General features: G+C 45.1%; 1 protein-coding gene across 2 annotated transcripts in view; it reads right to left on the bottom strand.

Moving 5' to 3' along the window:
* Positions 1-16,120, bottom strand: part of TNNI3K (TNNI3 interacting kinase) — a 292,390-nt gene that overhangs the window by 74,528 nt on the left and 201,742 nt on the right. For both annotated transcript variants that reach the window (XM_053243152.1, XM_053243153.1), the window contains exon 21: positions 9,585-9,694. In XM_053243152.1, the coding sequence (XP_053099127.1) occupies positions 9,585-9,694 (110 nt within the window). The remainder of the gene's footprint in view (positions 1-9,584; positions 9,695-16,120) is intronic.

The following is a 16,120-nucleotide window of genomic DNA, read 5'->3' as shown; positions in this document are numbered from 1 at the left end:
TAATTGCTAGCCAGGAAAAGCTGGTCTGGAAAGCTCTGTGTTCCCTCGGTATCCTAGCAACATGACCCTGACTGTAACCAAGATGAGGTACTTTCCTAAATGTGACCACTGTCTTCTCTCCTGGCACCTCAGGAGAATATATATATAATGTGTATTGTTAAAAGCTGGTACCCAGTTTGTTTTTTTAATTATTATTATTAATAATTATAATTATTATAATAATAATAAACAAACAAACTGGGTACCAGCTTTTAACAATACACATTCTCCTGAGGTGCCAGGATAGAGGACAGTGGTCACATTTAGGAAAGTACTTCATCTTGGTTACATTTTAATAATAATAATAATAATAATAATAATAATAATAATAATAATGTGAAATGGAGAATGTGGAAAAATAACATTTGTCTCTTTCTGTGACATGGTTGCCCTTTTGCATAAAACTTGCTTTAGTACTTCTAACCACTAGATGGAGCTAACTATTCTGGTCTTTTTTAACATCCGAAAATAAATAATTAGCTAAAGAATACAGATAACAGTTTCTGCAGAGCAAAGGCTTTCACAAATCCAAAAGACTCTTTATTGCTGTTAACACAAAGTTTTGGAAAATAAATATCTCATTACCATATCAACAATGATAAGGACTGATTTATCTCTTCAGTTAGATAATACATTATCATCTCGATTCAGCAATTCATTTTGTTTTGCTGAATGTAAAAAATAGGCTGCACCAAGAAGGAGAAAAAGGATGAGGAAAATATTTACGGCAGTGATGTTTCACAGATTGTACAGAAAGGAAAGAGGAATCCAACTGACAGTTGGGCTAATTTGGGTCACTTGCTTACTTCTGGCTAAATCAATTTGATACATGATGGGTCACTCAACATTTAGACAGTCAACTGTTTTGCTGGCACTACAACTGTGCCTTTTACAGCAGTCTGACACGCAGAAAGTTAGCAGATGAAATGTTTCCTGGCATGGAGAACAGCAAGGGGAAAACTTCACCTACTTAATTTTCATGTATCAGGCTGCTGCCTGAAGTAAAACTAATGCCATGCATAGGGAAGGTCTATGTCAGCTATGGGCTGTTTGAATGATATGTTTGCTAGCCCATCTAAAACACTTGAGGGAGGAGCATGGGTGGGCATGACTCTTCCCATGAATACTACGTGGTATTTAATCCATAGATTCAGAGATAGTTTCGATCAACTGTCCCATGTGTAGTAAAGTAGTCAGAGATGGCACCCTGGGGAGGGGAGATGACATGCACATCCATGCTCTTCCTCCATACATTCTATTTAGTTGGGTTTTTAAAAATTTTTTAATTCAATTTCTATACCACCCTTCCAAAAATGGCTCAGGGCAGTTTACACAGAGAAATAATAAATAAATGAGATGGCTCCCTGTCCCCAAAGGGCTCACAATCTAAAATTAAACACAAGATAGACACCAGCAACAGTCACTAGAGGTACTGTGCTGGGGGTGGATAGGGCCAGTTCCCTTCCCCCTGCTACATAAAGAGAATCACCACATTAAAAGGTGCCTCTTTGCCAAGTTAGCAGGGGTTGGGCCATCTAGTTTGAACTGGCCCAGTGGTTCAGTGCTTTGATATTAGGTTGTACATATAATGTTTGGACCATGATGCAACTGAGTATGTGAAAAATTCTCAAGAGGAATAGATTACTAGCTGACCCCACATAGAGCATCTGTGCAGTTGTGCACTGAGCCTGTGGCATCCCCCCACAGTGCTCCCACTTGCTCCCCCCGCAGTGCTCCCGCTTGCTCCTCCTGCAGTGTGCTTGCTCTCTCCCCCCACAGCTCTCCCCCCGCAACTCTCTCCTCCCCGCAGCTCTCCCCATTGGGCGGGCCAGGGCCAGGCCATCCCGCTGCCGCCTCCCACCTCTTCCTCCCGGCTGGTAGGGCTTTGCCTACTGTCTGCCCACCTCCTCACTGTTGCCATTATTTCTCCCTGCCACTTCCTCCTCTTCCTGGCCGGCGGGGCTTTGCCCATCATCCACCCACCTCTTCTGGCCAGAGGGGCTTTGCCTGCCAGCCCTCCACCTCTGCATCCTGACTGCCACCATTATTTCTCTCTGCTTCATTGCTGGAACTCTTGCATGCTCTAGAGCATCTCCGCGTTAGTACTTGATTGCTCCCCTCATCTCAGAGATCTCCCCACTCTCACCTAAACTGCACTCCTGCTCCTCCTCCATCCTGTTGCCTCCATCCCCCTCACCCTTCTTGGGTCGTGGCTGCAGCACTGCTGGCACCTATTGGTCAAGCTGCAGCCACCTATCCCCAGAGACCTCACCACCCTCAACCGTGTCCCGCTCCTGCTCCTCACCACAGGACCACCAGCTGCAGTGGTTTTGGCCCTTCCTCGCTGCCGCAACCTCCATGGTCACTCATTCCCCTCAGGCTGCTGACAGGCCCTGGCCCTTCCTTTGCCTGCCTGCCTGCCTCTGCCAGTGGCTTTGGTAGCCCCAAACAGCAGCAGTGGTTGACTGGGCCCTTCCTTGCTGTTAGTGCTTCCATGGCCGCTCATTCCCCTCAGGCTGCTGACAGGCTCAGGGCCATCCCTTGCCCTTCCTTCTGTTTCTCTTCCCCCTCCCTTCTTTCTTCTTTCTCTCTCCTCCACTCACTCTTCCCCTGCCCACTTCCCCTGCCCACTCTTTCTTCCTCCTCCCTTCATGTTTTTCCCCCTCTCTCCCTCCCTCCCTGAGTTAACAGATTTTGTTCATCTTGTTTCCTCATTTAATTCACATAACGGCATCCTCCTTTTCCTGAAGAGGCTCTTTCCTCCCTCATGATTCATCTTTTTGCAGATCCCTGCCTGCTATCCATATCTATATCTATAGATATATAAATATAGATATAGTTTCCTCTCCTCTACGATCAAGAACATCTTCCAACCAGTAACAGTTGCATTCCAACTGGCCGTAACCATCACAGGCTCCTCCTCCTTATCTGCATAGGGAATCCCCACTGCCCAATCAACCACAGTGCCACAGGCTCCTCCTCCCTATCTGCATGTGGAATCCCCACTGCCCAACCACCATGGAGCTTCTGCTCTCAGAGGCTCCTTCTCCCTATCTGCATATGGAATCCTCACTGCCCAATCAGGTGCTTCTGCTTGCAAACTCTGTCAGCCAATCACCTCCTTTCTACCACGTCCCCATGCATGGCCATATGTAAAGCATAATCATATCTAGCTGATTTAGGAAATTATAAGAAACTATATATAGAGAGATAATATCGCCTATGCCGTACTATGGGGGACATTACATTCATATAACACTGAAACCCCCCTCTTGCTTATGTAACATTTTCTGTCCTTCTAACATAATTATCTGGGCTGGAGAACATCAACAAGGATCTGAGATGACCATAAGTCAGGGCCGGCTAGACATAAAAAAGTGTCTCTATCTTGAATTTAATCAAACAAAGAACCAGGCCAAGCTCCTGATTGGCTCCTCGCCTGAAGGGTGAGAGACAGACTCGGGGAACAGGGCCGGAGTTTGTTTATCAAATAGGAGACACCCTGGAGGAGATGAGGTGATTATTTTGACTATGAGAGGTGACAAAATGGTATAAAAAGCTGTAGACAGCCACTCATGTGGGAAAGGGAAGGAATGGGCTTACTTCATGGAAGAGGCACCATGTAACCCCTCTCCTTTAAAGAGAAAAGGAGGGGAATGCTAGACGCTGCCTTCAATTTAAAGCAGCGCCGGGCGGCCCTCTCTCTGCATCTTCAGAGCAAAGTCACCCTCCCACCAGAGAAGCCAGCGGAGATTTCATTCCAGCTCATCTGGAAACTGGTAAATATTGCCCACGCCATGCCTTCACAGCTAACCACTTCTGATTAACATCCCTGCTTCCACCCCCCCTTCCCCTCTCCCTCTCCCTTCTGTCCCTGGATCTTCTCTCTTACCTATCCTGAGCTCCAGGATAGTCCCTGCCGTAGCCATTGTTTGCCAGGTGGCAGGAAACGGTGTTTGTCTCCCCCTCTCCTCCTTCCAGCCCCTCCTTCTCCCCCTTCCTAAGCTGCCTTGATGGACATTCCTCTTGCTGGTCTCCCTCCCTCTTTGAAAACTGTACTTTTAGCTTTTTTTTGCTTTCTGCTAACACAGCTTCTGGATTGTTTTGGAACAATCAGGAGATAGCAAAAGGCCTTCAACTACTTGCACCTAATGAAAGGAAACTGTTTTAAACTTTTCAGCATTTAGTAGAAGGGTTAGAAAGAAATGCTTGTTCTGTTAAGAGCCAAAGATGCCTTGCACTTATTATTGGTATGAGTTAACTGTCATAGAAATTAGTAGACCAATATAAAGGGGAAACACTGATTGCATTGCCAGGTTGGGGGAATTGTTTTGGGCTTCTTGCTAGGTTGAAGCAAGATAAGGCACTCTTTGCACACAGAAGCTGAATTCCTCAGATTGCTAAGCTGATCACACGACTGCTGGCTTCTTGGTGAGGCCAAAACTCCTTCCTAGCTAGCAGCTCTGCATTTTGGCAAAGGGGAAAATGATTTTAGGAATGCTTTCAGCTGTTACTGAACACTACATTATAATAATAGAAAAATGAAAGAGATATCTACTTGCTTATATGCCTAAGTGTTATCAGTATAACACTTATAATCATTAGCCTTAATAAAGCCCATTAAAACTCACAGTTGTGAGTGTGTGTGTCGTCTTTCCTTCTCCAAAATCACCCATGAATCTCAGAAATGAACATCTGAGGCAGTTTGTTGGCTGCATGTGGTAGGATAAGGGGCAGATCAACCACCAATCAACCACCCCCTTATCATATCATAGGTCTGTCTCCAACCTTCCATGGCTGGGCAAGGTATTTGAAAGGGTGATGGCCTCCCACCTCCAGGCAGTCTTGGAGGAAACAGATTATCTAGACCCATTTCAAACTGGCTTTCAGGTGGGGTGGAGACGGCCTTGGTTGGCCTGATGGATGATCTCCAGTTGGGAATTGACAGAGGGAATGTGACTCTGTTGATCTTTTTGAACCTCTCAGTGGCTTTTGATACTACTGACCATAGTACCCTGCTGGAGCGTCTGGGAAGGTTTTGGGTGGGAGGAAGTACCCTGCAGTGGTTCTGCTTCTACTTCTCAGGCAGATTTCAGATGGTGTACCTTGGAGACTGTTCTTCAAAATGGGAACTTTCATATGGTGTCCCCCAAGGCTCCATATTTTCTCCAATGTTGTTTAACATCTACATGAAACTGCTGGGAGAGATCATCAGGAGATTTGGTACAGGATGCTAACACCCAAATCTATTCCTCCATGTCAACATCATCAGGAGAAGGCATAAACTGCCTAAATGCCTGCCCGGAGGTGGTGATGGTCTGGATGAGGGATAACAAACTGAAACTGAATTCAGATAAGGTTTCTGGTCATCTTGGAGAGAACATATTCCTATATTAAAAGAACTACACTGGCTGCCAATAGGTTTCCAGGCAAAATACAAGGTGCTGGTTATAACCAATAAAGCCCTAAACAACTTAGGTCCTGGGTATTTAAGAGAACATCTTCTTCACCATGACCCTCACCATCCTTTGAGATTATCTGGAGAGGTTTGTCTACAGTTGCCACTGGCTCATCTGGTGGCTGCTCAGGAATGGGCCTTCTCTGTTGCTGCCCCAAGGCTTTGGATGAGCTCCCTGTTGAAATAAGAGCCTCCCCATCTCTGCATTTTTTAAAAAAGGTGGTTAAGACACATTTGTTAACCCAGGCTTTTAACTGGATTCATAGTTTTTAATAGTTTTAAACAGTTTTAACATTGTGTTGAATTTTAAATGGTTTTGTTTTAACTCTGTTTTAATTCATTACTGTTTTTATTGTAAGCCACCCAGAGACATAAGTATTGGGAGGAATATAAATTTGTTAAATGAATGAATGAATGAATGAATGAATATTAGGAATCAGTCTCAATCTAAAAGAGGACTGATGCAGCATAGTGGCAAAGAGGGCAATCTACAAGCCAGAATTGCCCTGGTTTGAATCCTGCCTCTGTCATGAATGAACTCACTGGGTCGCCTAAGGCAAGGCATTCCTTCTCATCCCCCCAGCTACAAAATGGGAATAATAATACTTAATTGCCATACAGGATCATTGTGAAGATCACATCAAGATGATAGATATGAAGGGCTTTGCACTCTCAAAAAAGGCTATGCAAATGCCAAGATTTATCATTATGGAGCTGGTTCATAGGGATGTGCATGAACTGGTTCAGTGGTCCTTTTACGGACCACTGAACTCGTTTGGAGGTGTTCAGTGTTCAGACTGGTTAGGTGTGTGTGTGTGTTACTTTTAAGGAGCAAGGAGGATACCCATCCCCCCGCCACTTCCCCCCAACTGGCTCTGTCTCCAAAAATGCCGGTGTGGGGCTGCTGCATACTTCCTTGCAGCCTCGGTCAGCATCACACCGGAAGTGGCTGCAGCGGGGGGCATGGGCACCATACCTGCTCCTTAAAGATAACCCCTCCCACCTCCCAGGTGGACCTGTTCATGCACATCCCTACCGGTTCAGGCACCAGCTTCTTTGCATAACCTGGGGAGGAATGTAAGCTAAGGATGTGCACGAAATACGGTTCAAGCACTTGGGGGGAAATTTGACCTGGAACTTTAAGAAAATGGAGAGTAGGTCCTTACCTGCTCTCTGCCACCCCATTCAGCATCCTGCTGGGGTACCACACCTCCCAATAACCCCCTGGCACAGCACGAGCATGCACATGGTATCCACACATGCCTGGGTGCCAAGTGTGTGGTCAGCAACACCATGCTGACCATGCAAATGGCATCTGCATGGACACCATGTGTGTGCTGGTGCCATGCCAGGATATTTTGGGAGGCACACTACCCCACCCCAGCAAGAAGCTGAATGGGGTGTGGCCTACTCTTTGTTTTATTAAGGACCTGCTCTCTGTTTTTTTAAAGTTCCCGGTCAAGTTTCCCAAAAAGTGCTTGAACAGCAGTTCATGCACATCTCTAATGTAAGCAAGCATGTATCCCCACCTACACAATATGCCATACCACTGTTGTGTAATTGTGTGGGTGACAATTTGTCTGAACCACTCAATGCCAAAATTAAATAGCATTATTATGTAATTATCTGATGAGACAGTGTGCTGAGTAGGAGTGAGACATGTATGCCCATGTCCTCTCATATTTGATGCAGATGAGTTGGTGACCAGGGAGGATTGGATCAGAAGGTGTTGAATGACAATATCGTCCACATCCCTGCTCCAAAACATCTATGCCATTCATCTATTAAAAAACAGAATAGAAATCAGGAACAAACAGGATGTGCCATGTGAAAGGAGGTAGTGGGCATGGAATACAAAGCATACAGCTCAAACAAGTGAACCAAGCAATAGTGGAGAGCAAACAATATTCCTACCTGATTATGATGATGACTAGGTTGACCTTAGCCATGAAGCAAAACTCATTCATAGTCCTCTCTCTCTCTCTCTCTCTCTCTCTCTCTCTCTCTCTCTCTCTCTCTCTCCTAATACTAATGGTCTAGTGCTGTTTGTAAGGGATGTATGGATTCAGATGATGTTGGTTTGAAATAGGCTGCTAGACATAATTTCTAAGAGCTCTTTCTGCCACACAATATTATAATTTCAGAAGACTGTGTAAGCATTAGGCTATCATACCCAACTTTCTGGTTCTAAAATATGTTGTTCTTTTTGTTTTTCTCAAATGTTTAAATAACTTTTGGTGTCATATACATTAGCTTATTAATGTCCTAATAGCAATGAAACCGTGACTTCCAGCTAGCTTTCTCAGATTCTAATTCCTAAAAGGCTTCTTCTCACACAAAATCACTCAGAGGGGGGTTGAATGGCAGCCTGAGGCCATTGCTGAAACAAAACTGCATGCCTGTGGAGCAACCTTGATCTTTGCTTTCATGTAGAAAAAGAAACCGGCAACCATTTCAATGAGGATCTGGAGAAGTGCTACTGCTGCAGATTATGCCCTCCAGCATCCACAACAAAAGTGAAGGTATTGTTCATATACAGGAAGGCAAACTGCTTTGCAAGGTGATAAATAAGTACCAATCGGAGATCTTGTAGATACTAAAAACACCTCATTTAATAAGTGCCTGGAATCATGAGAAAATGGAGCTCATTGTTGTCTCTCTGCAGATGTTGTGCATTTTGACTAGCAGTGGTCATCATAGGTGATGTCTGGATCTGGGTGATTGGCATTTCAGTGTTCTGGTCACCCACAAATACCTACCGACCCTGCTGAAAGTCAGTGACTGTAAGCAGCCATGCAGCACAATGATCCTATGCATATTTATTCAGAAGTACCTCCCATTATGGTGTGTTTCCCAGAATATGGGAAACTCTTATATCGGGCAGCAGCTGTATAGGAAGGTGCTGAAAGGCATCATCTGATACTGTGTGGGAGAAGGCAATGGTAAACCACTCCTGTATCCTACCAAGAAAACCACATGGCTCTGTGGTCACCAGGAGTCAACACCAACTCGACGGCACAACCTTTCCTTTTTCCTACCTCCCATTATATTCAGTGGCTGACATGTGGAGCAGTTGAAATGGGGCTGGGAGACATCAACAGTCTTGCTGCTATAAACAGTGGCAGTTCTGCTGTCCCAACCACCAGTTGCATAAATGGGAGAAACCACAGAGATGCTGCTTGTGCAACCAGCTGTTGGGATAGCAGAATTTCCATGTCCATGGCAGCAGAAGCACCAACGTCTTCTGGCCTCATTTCAACAGTGCATCATGTTGGCTAGTGGGATTTACTGCTAAATAAGTGTGCATAAGATTACAGATTTAGGGGGATCAAATACCAAATAGGACAGTTCATACAATCAACATTAGGGTAGGAGAAGCCTCCTACCCTAATTCAGGAGCTGGGCACGCTTCTGTTTGCCAAACAGTTAAAAACAAGGTTGGAGGCTGGGAGCTTGGTCATGAGCTAAGCCCCAGCTGGGTAGGATGAGCACGCCCTACCCAGATTCAGTCCCCAGCTTCAGAACAAGGTAGAAAGAAAAACCATTTTGCCCAGCAGAGGCTTAGTGCACGATCAAGCTCCCGGCCGCCAACCTTGTTTTTAACTGACACACAACTGGCAAACAGGAGTGCACACAGCTTCTCTTCCCCTAATGTGGATCATATGAGCTGCCCTAATTTTTATTTAAGAACAAAGTTAATGCAGTCATCTGTGATCCTTCCCCCACTCCCCTGAGGTTACTTTTTGGATGTGTGTTTTAGGAAAAGTTAAGAGAAACGGTTTTATACTGCAATTCTTAATCCCAATATGTGGAAGTTTGGAAATCAAAGCCATGGTTTTTAGGATTGGGGTTTTAGATGTTTTAATTACATTTGATTAAGGACTTCTTAAACTTCTTATGGAACAAAGCTTATTCCTTGACTTTAAGACAGTTGACAAGGTTTGCACATTCACTAAACACCATGGCAGTCACTCAACATTATAATAAAGCTAAAACACACACATTCAACAGGCAGTTCCGTCTTGCATTCTCCATTTAGAGTCATGGGCAAATATTGGTCAGAATATTAAGTAGTGGACCCACTTACCTCAGGAGAGGCATTCCAGCCCCTCATTAGCAGTGATGATATAGCCTTGGGAATTGAATAGCCGATTGGAGGCCTGATGTGATGGTAGGCCATATCTGCTGCTGCTGCAGCTGTAAATAAGAAAAGACAATGTAGTTGACTCGTTGTTCAACCCCATCCCTTCTTCCCCAAAGCATAAGGAAATGTACATGCCACTCCATTAAAAAAAGTACCAGGGCAGCTAACAATAGTAAATATCAATAAAAGTCTATCAATATTATTTTTTAAAAAAATCTTTTTTTAAAAAAACACCCTAATAAAAATGCAAAGATACAATCCAGAAGACCCTTGAGTGATACAACTGAAACAGTCAACCCATCAGATTAAAAGCTTGCCTGAATAGGACCATCTTCACAAGACATCAAAAACAAAGCAGGGAGGGGGACAATTGTGCCTCCAGAGGGAGGAAGCTCCAGAGGGAGATACTCTGTGTGGCCACCAAACAGACCTCAGCTGGAGATGGCACGTAGAATGGGTTCTCTCTATCAGATCTTACAGGTTGGGAAGATTCATGTCGGAGAAGGCAATCCTTCAGGTACCCTGGTCGCAAACCATAAATGGTTTTAAAGATAATCACCAGTGTAGAATCCAAGGGAAAGCATTGTGGTATGCAGGGACAAGGCAGTGGAATGGAATCAGGAATATTAATAGTTTAATGAAATAGATATTATGTACAGAGAGGCAAATGCAGACTGCTTTTCTGTGCTTTTGCCGCTGGCTGTTTGTTAGCCCTGCCTCTACTCCAGGACTGGAATACAAGTAACTAAAGCCCCATTCAAAAGCTAGCCTGGATTAAGGAATCGATTAAGCACCACAACCAGCACCCAAAATTGCTCCCAGAAACAAACTGGCAACCAATGGTGCTCCTGCAGATTGCAGCATTATATGAACCGTGAGCCCTGCTTTAACCAAGACCCTTGCTGCATCATTTTGAACTGGTTACAGTGAAATGCAGTAATCCAGTCAAGATATAACAATTTAAAGCCAGCGTGGTGTAGTGGTTAGAGTGCTGGACTAGGACTGGGGAGACCCGAGTTCAAATCCCCATTCAGCCATGAGACTAGCTGGGTGACTCTGGGCCAGTCACTTCTCTCTCAGCCTAGCCTACTTCACAGGGTTGTTGTGAGGAGAAACTTAAGTATGTAGTACACTCTTCTGGGCTCCTTGGAGGAAGAGCGGGATATAAATGTTAAATAAATAAATAAATAGATGGATGGATGGATAATTAGGTATGGCTGGCCCAAGAATGGGTATGGCTGGTGCACCAGCACCCCGAGCCACAGCAGGTATTTGGGCATCCAGGTGTAAGGCTTGGTCAAGGAGCACTCCCAGATTGTGAACCTGCTTCTGGGAGAGTGCAACCCCATGAAGAACAGGTTAATAATACCATCCCTGATGTTATAGTTCTGTGGCCTGGAAGAGCCTCTATGTTGCCCAGATTTAATTTCAGTTTGTTAGCCCACATCCAACCCTTTATGGCACCAGGGGGGCCACCACCAGGCACCCGTCATGGCGAGTGCAGCAGCCCCGATGGCAGCTGCACACGGGTTCTTGGAACCCTGTACACAAATACAACTCCTCCCCTGAAACCTTATTTTCATCCACTTCCGGGCAGAGTTCTTCCATGTTGGTGTATATGTGCGTGCCAAAACTGTGCGGAGACTGCAAGGAACAGTGCCACAGCCCTGCATGGCCATTTGGAGAGCAGACGCCAAGCGGCAGGAAAGCGGCAGGGCAGGGACAAGCAGGTAATGCGATCCTTGCCTGCTTTTTATGGGAACCGCTCCCTGCCCTGCTGGCGGGTGCATGAATGGCTTGTGCACATCCCTAGAAAGGACCAGTCATACAAAACAACTGCAGCACACATAACTACGTACAAAGTATTTAGTATTATTATTACATTTCATCATGCAGTCCTTAATGATGTTAATAATGTTATTTGGATTATGTAAGGAGAAGAAGCAGAAAAACACTTTTGGATTAGATGGATAATGTAGATCAGGAGTGGGCATTGCATAGGATCTTCTGATAGCTTACAGGATAGCTTGAGGTAGCTCTCCAGGTGTTTGGTCTTGCTTCTCCTTTCCTCCCAGCCAATAATGCCAGTCTGATTGGGCTGGCTGACTGGAACCATGGCCACACTATTTTTAATCTCACGCTCCGAGTTTCTTTTTCTTTCCCATTAATTTCTCTGCAGTTTTTCTTGCTCCCCTTCTGTCCTGCAACAAACTTCTCTAGGAAACTGATGTTAAAATCCCTTATTCTGTTGATGTAAATTTTTGTGCAAGCTACCATTTTGCAACTGGCCCTGCCTCACCAATTTTGTGATATTTTATACGGGTAGCTCCAGGTGCATAGCTATATGGGGTGCAGGGGTGATGGCATTTAGGCCAGTGCTTGCTGATGCTTGCTGATGCCCGGGGGACTGTGCCCTGTCATGCTCATATGACTACTTGTCTGAGAATGTGGATAGGATGCCATTTGAATGCACATGCCATTAAAAGCAATACAGTGACTGGATCCTCACTTGGAAACACATCCATTGACAAGCATGATTCTCAATCCAGTAGATGATATATGTAAGTGTGCCTATTCCATACATGGAGCTCCTTAGCTGGATCAAAGTGGGTATGATTGTCATAGCAAAGCTTATTGCCACAACAGCCTTTGTGTTGTAGTCCATGAAAGAATCACACATTGACCCTTATCCCATACAAGCAATTCTCATAAATCAAATCGTTAACGAAAGAACGAAGCAATCAATAATCAACTGAAATATATGCAGAACATACAGATCTATTAGAATCAGAGGTCAGGCTCGTAAAGTAAACTGTAAAAAAAATCTGAGTTGCTTAATATGAATGTTACTCATAAGGAAAATTGCCAAATAGGAAAACAACTCCCTCAAATGTTTGGATGCCTTCTTAGGTGTCATAGAACTACTGGCTAAGAGAAAATCACCAGAATGTATATGTATGCTTTCATGTGCAGTGATATATATAATCCCACAGAAATGTGTAAGGTGGACTAGGTAGATGATCAAAGCAAATATATTTCTGCCTCATGGCAAGAGCTTGTAAAATCCCAACATTTTAAAATGACACATCACCAAATTGTGCAGCATCTGAGAAGCACCTGAGATTGCTGCTTTGAGATTGTAATTTGTTTCAACCACATCACATTCTCATTACAATATTTGTCACATAAATAGATTATACAGTGCCATCAACTTGTTCTCGCTGGTATTTTCTGCCAGTGTGATGTTTGGGAATCTTAACATCCGATATGTTCAAGAGAACACAGCAGCAGCAGGCAGTGGGAGTGGGTGAATGTATTTTGTCTGATTTTGATTCTTTTCTACCATAATTTTAAAAGTGCAGTTGAAACACTGGGTCCATATATCTGCTAAATAAAAAGATATTTTAAAAAGTAAGTATGGGGCAGAGCAATAGTGATCTTAGATTTGTGTGTGAACAGCTGTACTGGCTATGGTGTCTGTGCCTGTGCTGGGAAGATGAGAGTTTGACAGGGCAGCTTAGGACATCTGCCATTGGACAAGACCTTGTAGGGTTTGCTCAAAATGGAAGCCTCCTTCTTCTAACCTTCCTTGGAAATATTGTTTCTAGCACATGCTTGTTAGCCTTAGCTGTCAGGACTTTCAGAATCTCAGTTGAGTGCCTATATCTAAGCAGAGAACCAAAAAAAGGACCAAATCTAGAGGAGAAATCTGAAGTCAGGGAGCTTAGACTGGGAGGAAGTGGGCAATCTAGGGTCATTTATTCTATTTCGAATTATCAGCAAATTCGAATTTCCTGCTGCACGATCAGTGAGACCCGGTTTGGGAAGCTCAGTGGGGAGAGCAGACTAAGCCCGCTCTCCCCGCAGACAATCAGAGCGGGAGCCCTAGGCGGCCGGATCAGCTGCCCACATGATTGCTGACTCCATGACGGAGCCGGCGGGGGCTAGGGAGTTTGGGGGCCGTGTGGCCCCCAGAAACACTAATATGCCCTGCGGGAGCGCACAGGGCATACTAGGGAGACCCCTGAGCTGGGAGGCTGAAAAGCAGCCTCCCACGGGGGTCTACTTGTAAGCAACCGTGGCGCGAAGCCGTACTCATGATAAAAAAACCCGGGTTTGTGGAGCACTCGTTCCACAAACCTGGTTTAAGAGGCGGGCTACCTGAGCAGCCGAGCCTGGTGGTTCTCACGATTGTAAAAAATCAGGCTAGCGGAGGCTAGCCCGATTTTCTACAATCGTGTGAATAGCCCCGATGCCTTTCAGCATCTTCCTATATCGCTGCTGCCCTGTATAGTACCACCGGGGATTCGAACCGGCAACCTTCTGCTTGTAAGTCATCATCATCATCATCATCAGTTTTATTATGGCCATTGGCCAGCAAAAATGGTAGTAACAAATATACACAATACGTCAATAAAGCAATGCTAAAACACAATATGACAGATTACAATCAATAATAATAAATTATTTAAAAACAACAATTATTTAAAAACAACAGACAGCTCTCGCAGTTAGGCACTTAATAGGGACCTCAACCTAATGGCAATATAGAAAAATTTAGCTTGTAAGTCAAGCATTTCCCTTCTGTGCCACTTAAGGTAACCAGGGGACTGGTACAGGCAACCAAATGCAACCAATCATGAGTCTTCAAACAGACCATCATGAGCACATTTGCAGTTAAATGTAGGCTGATAATGTCTTTGGCTGGGGTAAAATGGGCAGATTCTCCACCAGCTTCCATGTAGAACACCATTGCAATGACCACAAACACACACAATTCAGTGAGATCTTTGGCCAATCAGAGTATTCTGGAACTTCCAAAAGTATATCCTTGAAGGCTGCATGACACTCAGGGACATAGTTTTGGACAAGACAATTCTGAAGGCACAGGACACTTTCAAAGGCAGGGAAAATAGCACCACATCACTCCCCCTGCAAATTCAGAAGTGCAGGCACTCACCATGCTAGCCCACATAGCCACACTCACCCCAGCAACCCCACCCCATAGCCACACTCAATGAGCAGCTCATGCCCATAGCCATGCCCCCAATGCAAAAAACACCAAGCAAATGGCCACTTGATATTATATGTATTTTAAAATGCAGTTTCATTGTGTTCTGTGCAAACATGCAAGCTGTGAAAAACCCTTTAAAAAAAGAAACCTGTCCAAAGTATACTCGACTACATTAACACCAATCATTAATATTCTGAGGGAAAGAGACAGTGAAAAAAATACAATTGGGTGGAGATCCATAATTTGTCTCCAGCAGGAGGGCCAAAGTTTGGCAACCCTGTTCTACACTGACTGGCAGCAGCACTCCAAGTTTTCAGGTGGGAGCCTTTCCCAGCTAGCCAGACCAGAAACAGGCATATCTTGATACAAAATACTGGCATTAGGCAGTTATCTTCTAGGAAGGGATGTTTGGCTTGGCCATCACTGTTAATGGGTGATCTGGGATGTTCCCATAATGGAGACAATGGAGGGGGTGAGTGGCCAATAAGAATAACAAAAAAATGTCTAGAAGGTACTATAACAGCTATACAGGAGCTGGAGACTGACAAAGAGCTAGGAATTGTACACTGTACAATGATGTTGGGGAAGGAGGTCCAGCCCCTTCCGCTTGTGGGTACCTGGGTGGTCCCATGAGAAGGGCTGGGCAGCAGGATTAGCATTGCCAACCTTGAGAGGAGAGATTCCTCATCTGTGATAATGATGGATGCTGTTCTTGAGCAGACCGCTCACCCATGAGAGTGTAGGGCCATGGGGATACCCACTCTAAACCCATAAGAAGAACCATCTGTGGGACAGGGGAGTCGGGCTGAATCACTAATAATGTGCAATGACAATCCCCTTGCTCCTACGGACTGCTCTCTCACGAGAATGTCAGGCCATGGGGGCCAGATGGCAGATGCCGCCTGGCCAGTTTGTTCTATTGTCTTGGCGACTCTCTCTCTCTGTCTTGGCGACTGCCGCCAAGGAGTTGTTAAAGCATATCCTCTGCCCATTTGGACATGGCTACCATTACTTGTGCCCCCAAACGGTGACTCCACTCTCCTGGGGTCTCTGGAAACTCTCCTCTCCTGTGATTCCCTGCAGTGGCAGATCTGCATAAGGTGCAACTCCAGTCTGAACCTGGGAATTTTGAATGAGCGTAAAGTTCCATTCCTGAACCCGGTGTTCTCCCTATCCACACATGCAGCAAGGCTCTGTCATATGGAGCGTCAAAATCTCCTTTGGGTCCGTGCAAGGCTTCCCAGGGGAGGAGGGGGTTGCAGTGTGAAAATTCTATTGTGTTTGCTCAACTCATAAGCACACATTCCAATGGGAGACCACGGGAGGACCCACAGTCCTCCCGAGTACACTGGCCCTCTCATAAAAGTGCTAGTCCACTGGCAGCAACCCACCTAGGGAGCAGGAATGTGGCTTGGTCTGTGTGGACTGCTTTCCCAGGGTGAGCCCTCACAACAGCATCCTGGGC

This window comes from Hemicordylus capensis, chromosome 4, assembly GCF_027244095.1.
Source record: "Hemicordylus capensis ecotype Gifberg chromosome 4, rHemCap1.1.pri, whole genome shotgun sequence".
NCBI classification, from domain to species: domain Eukaryota; kingdom Metazoa; phylum Chordata; class Lepidosauria; order Squamata; family Cordylidae; genus Hemicordylus; species Hemicordylus capensis.
Note: the sequence above shows the minus strand (reverse complement) of the source record. Positions and strands in the feature narration are given on the sequence as shown.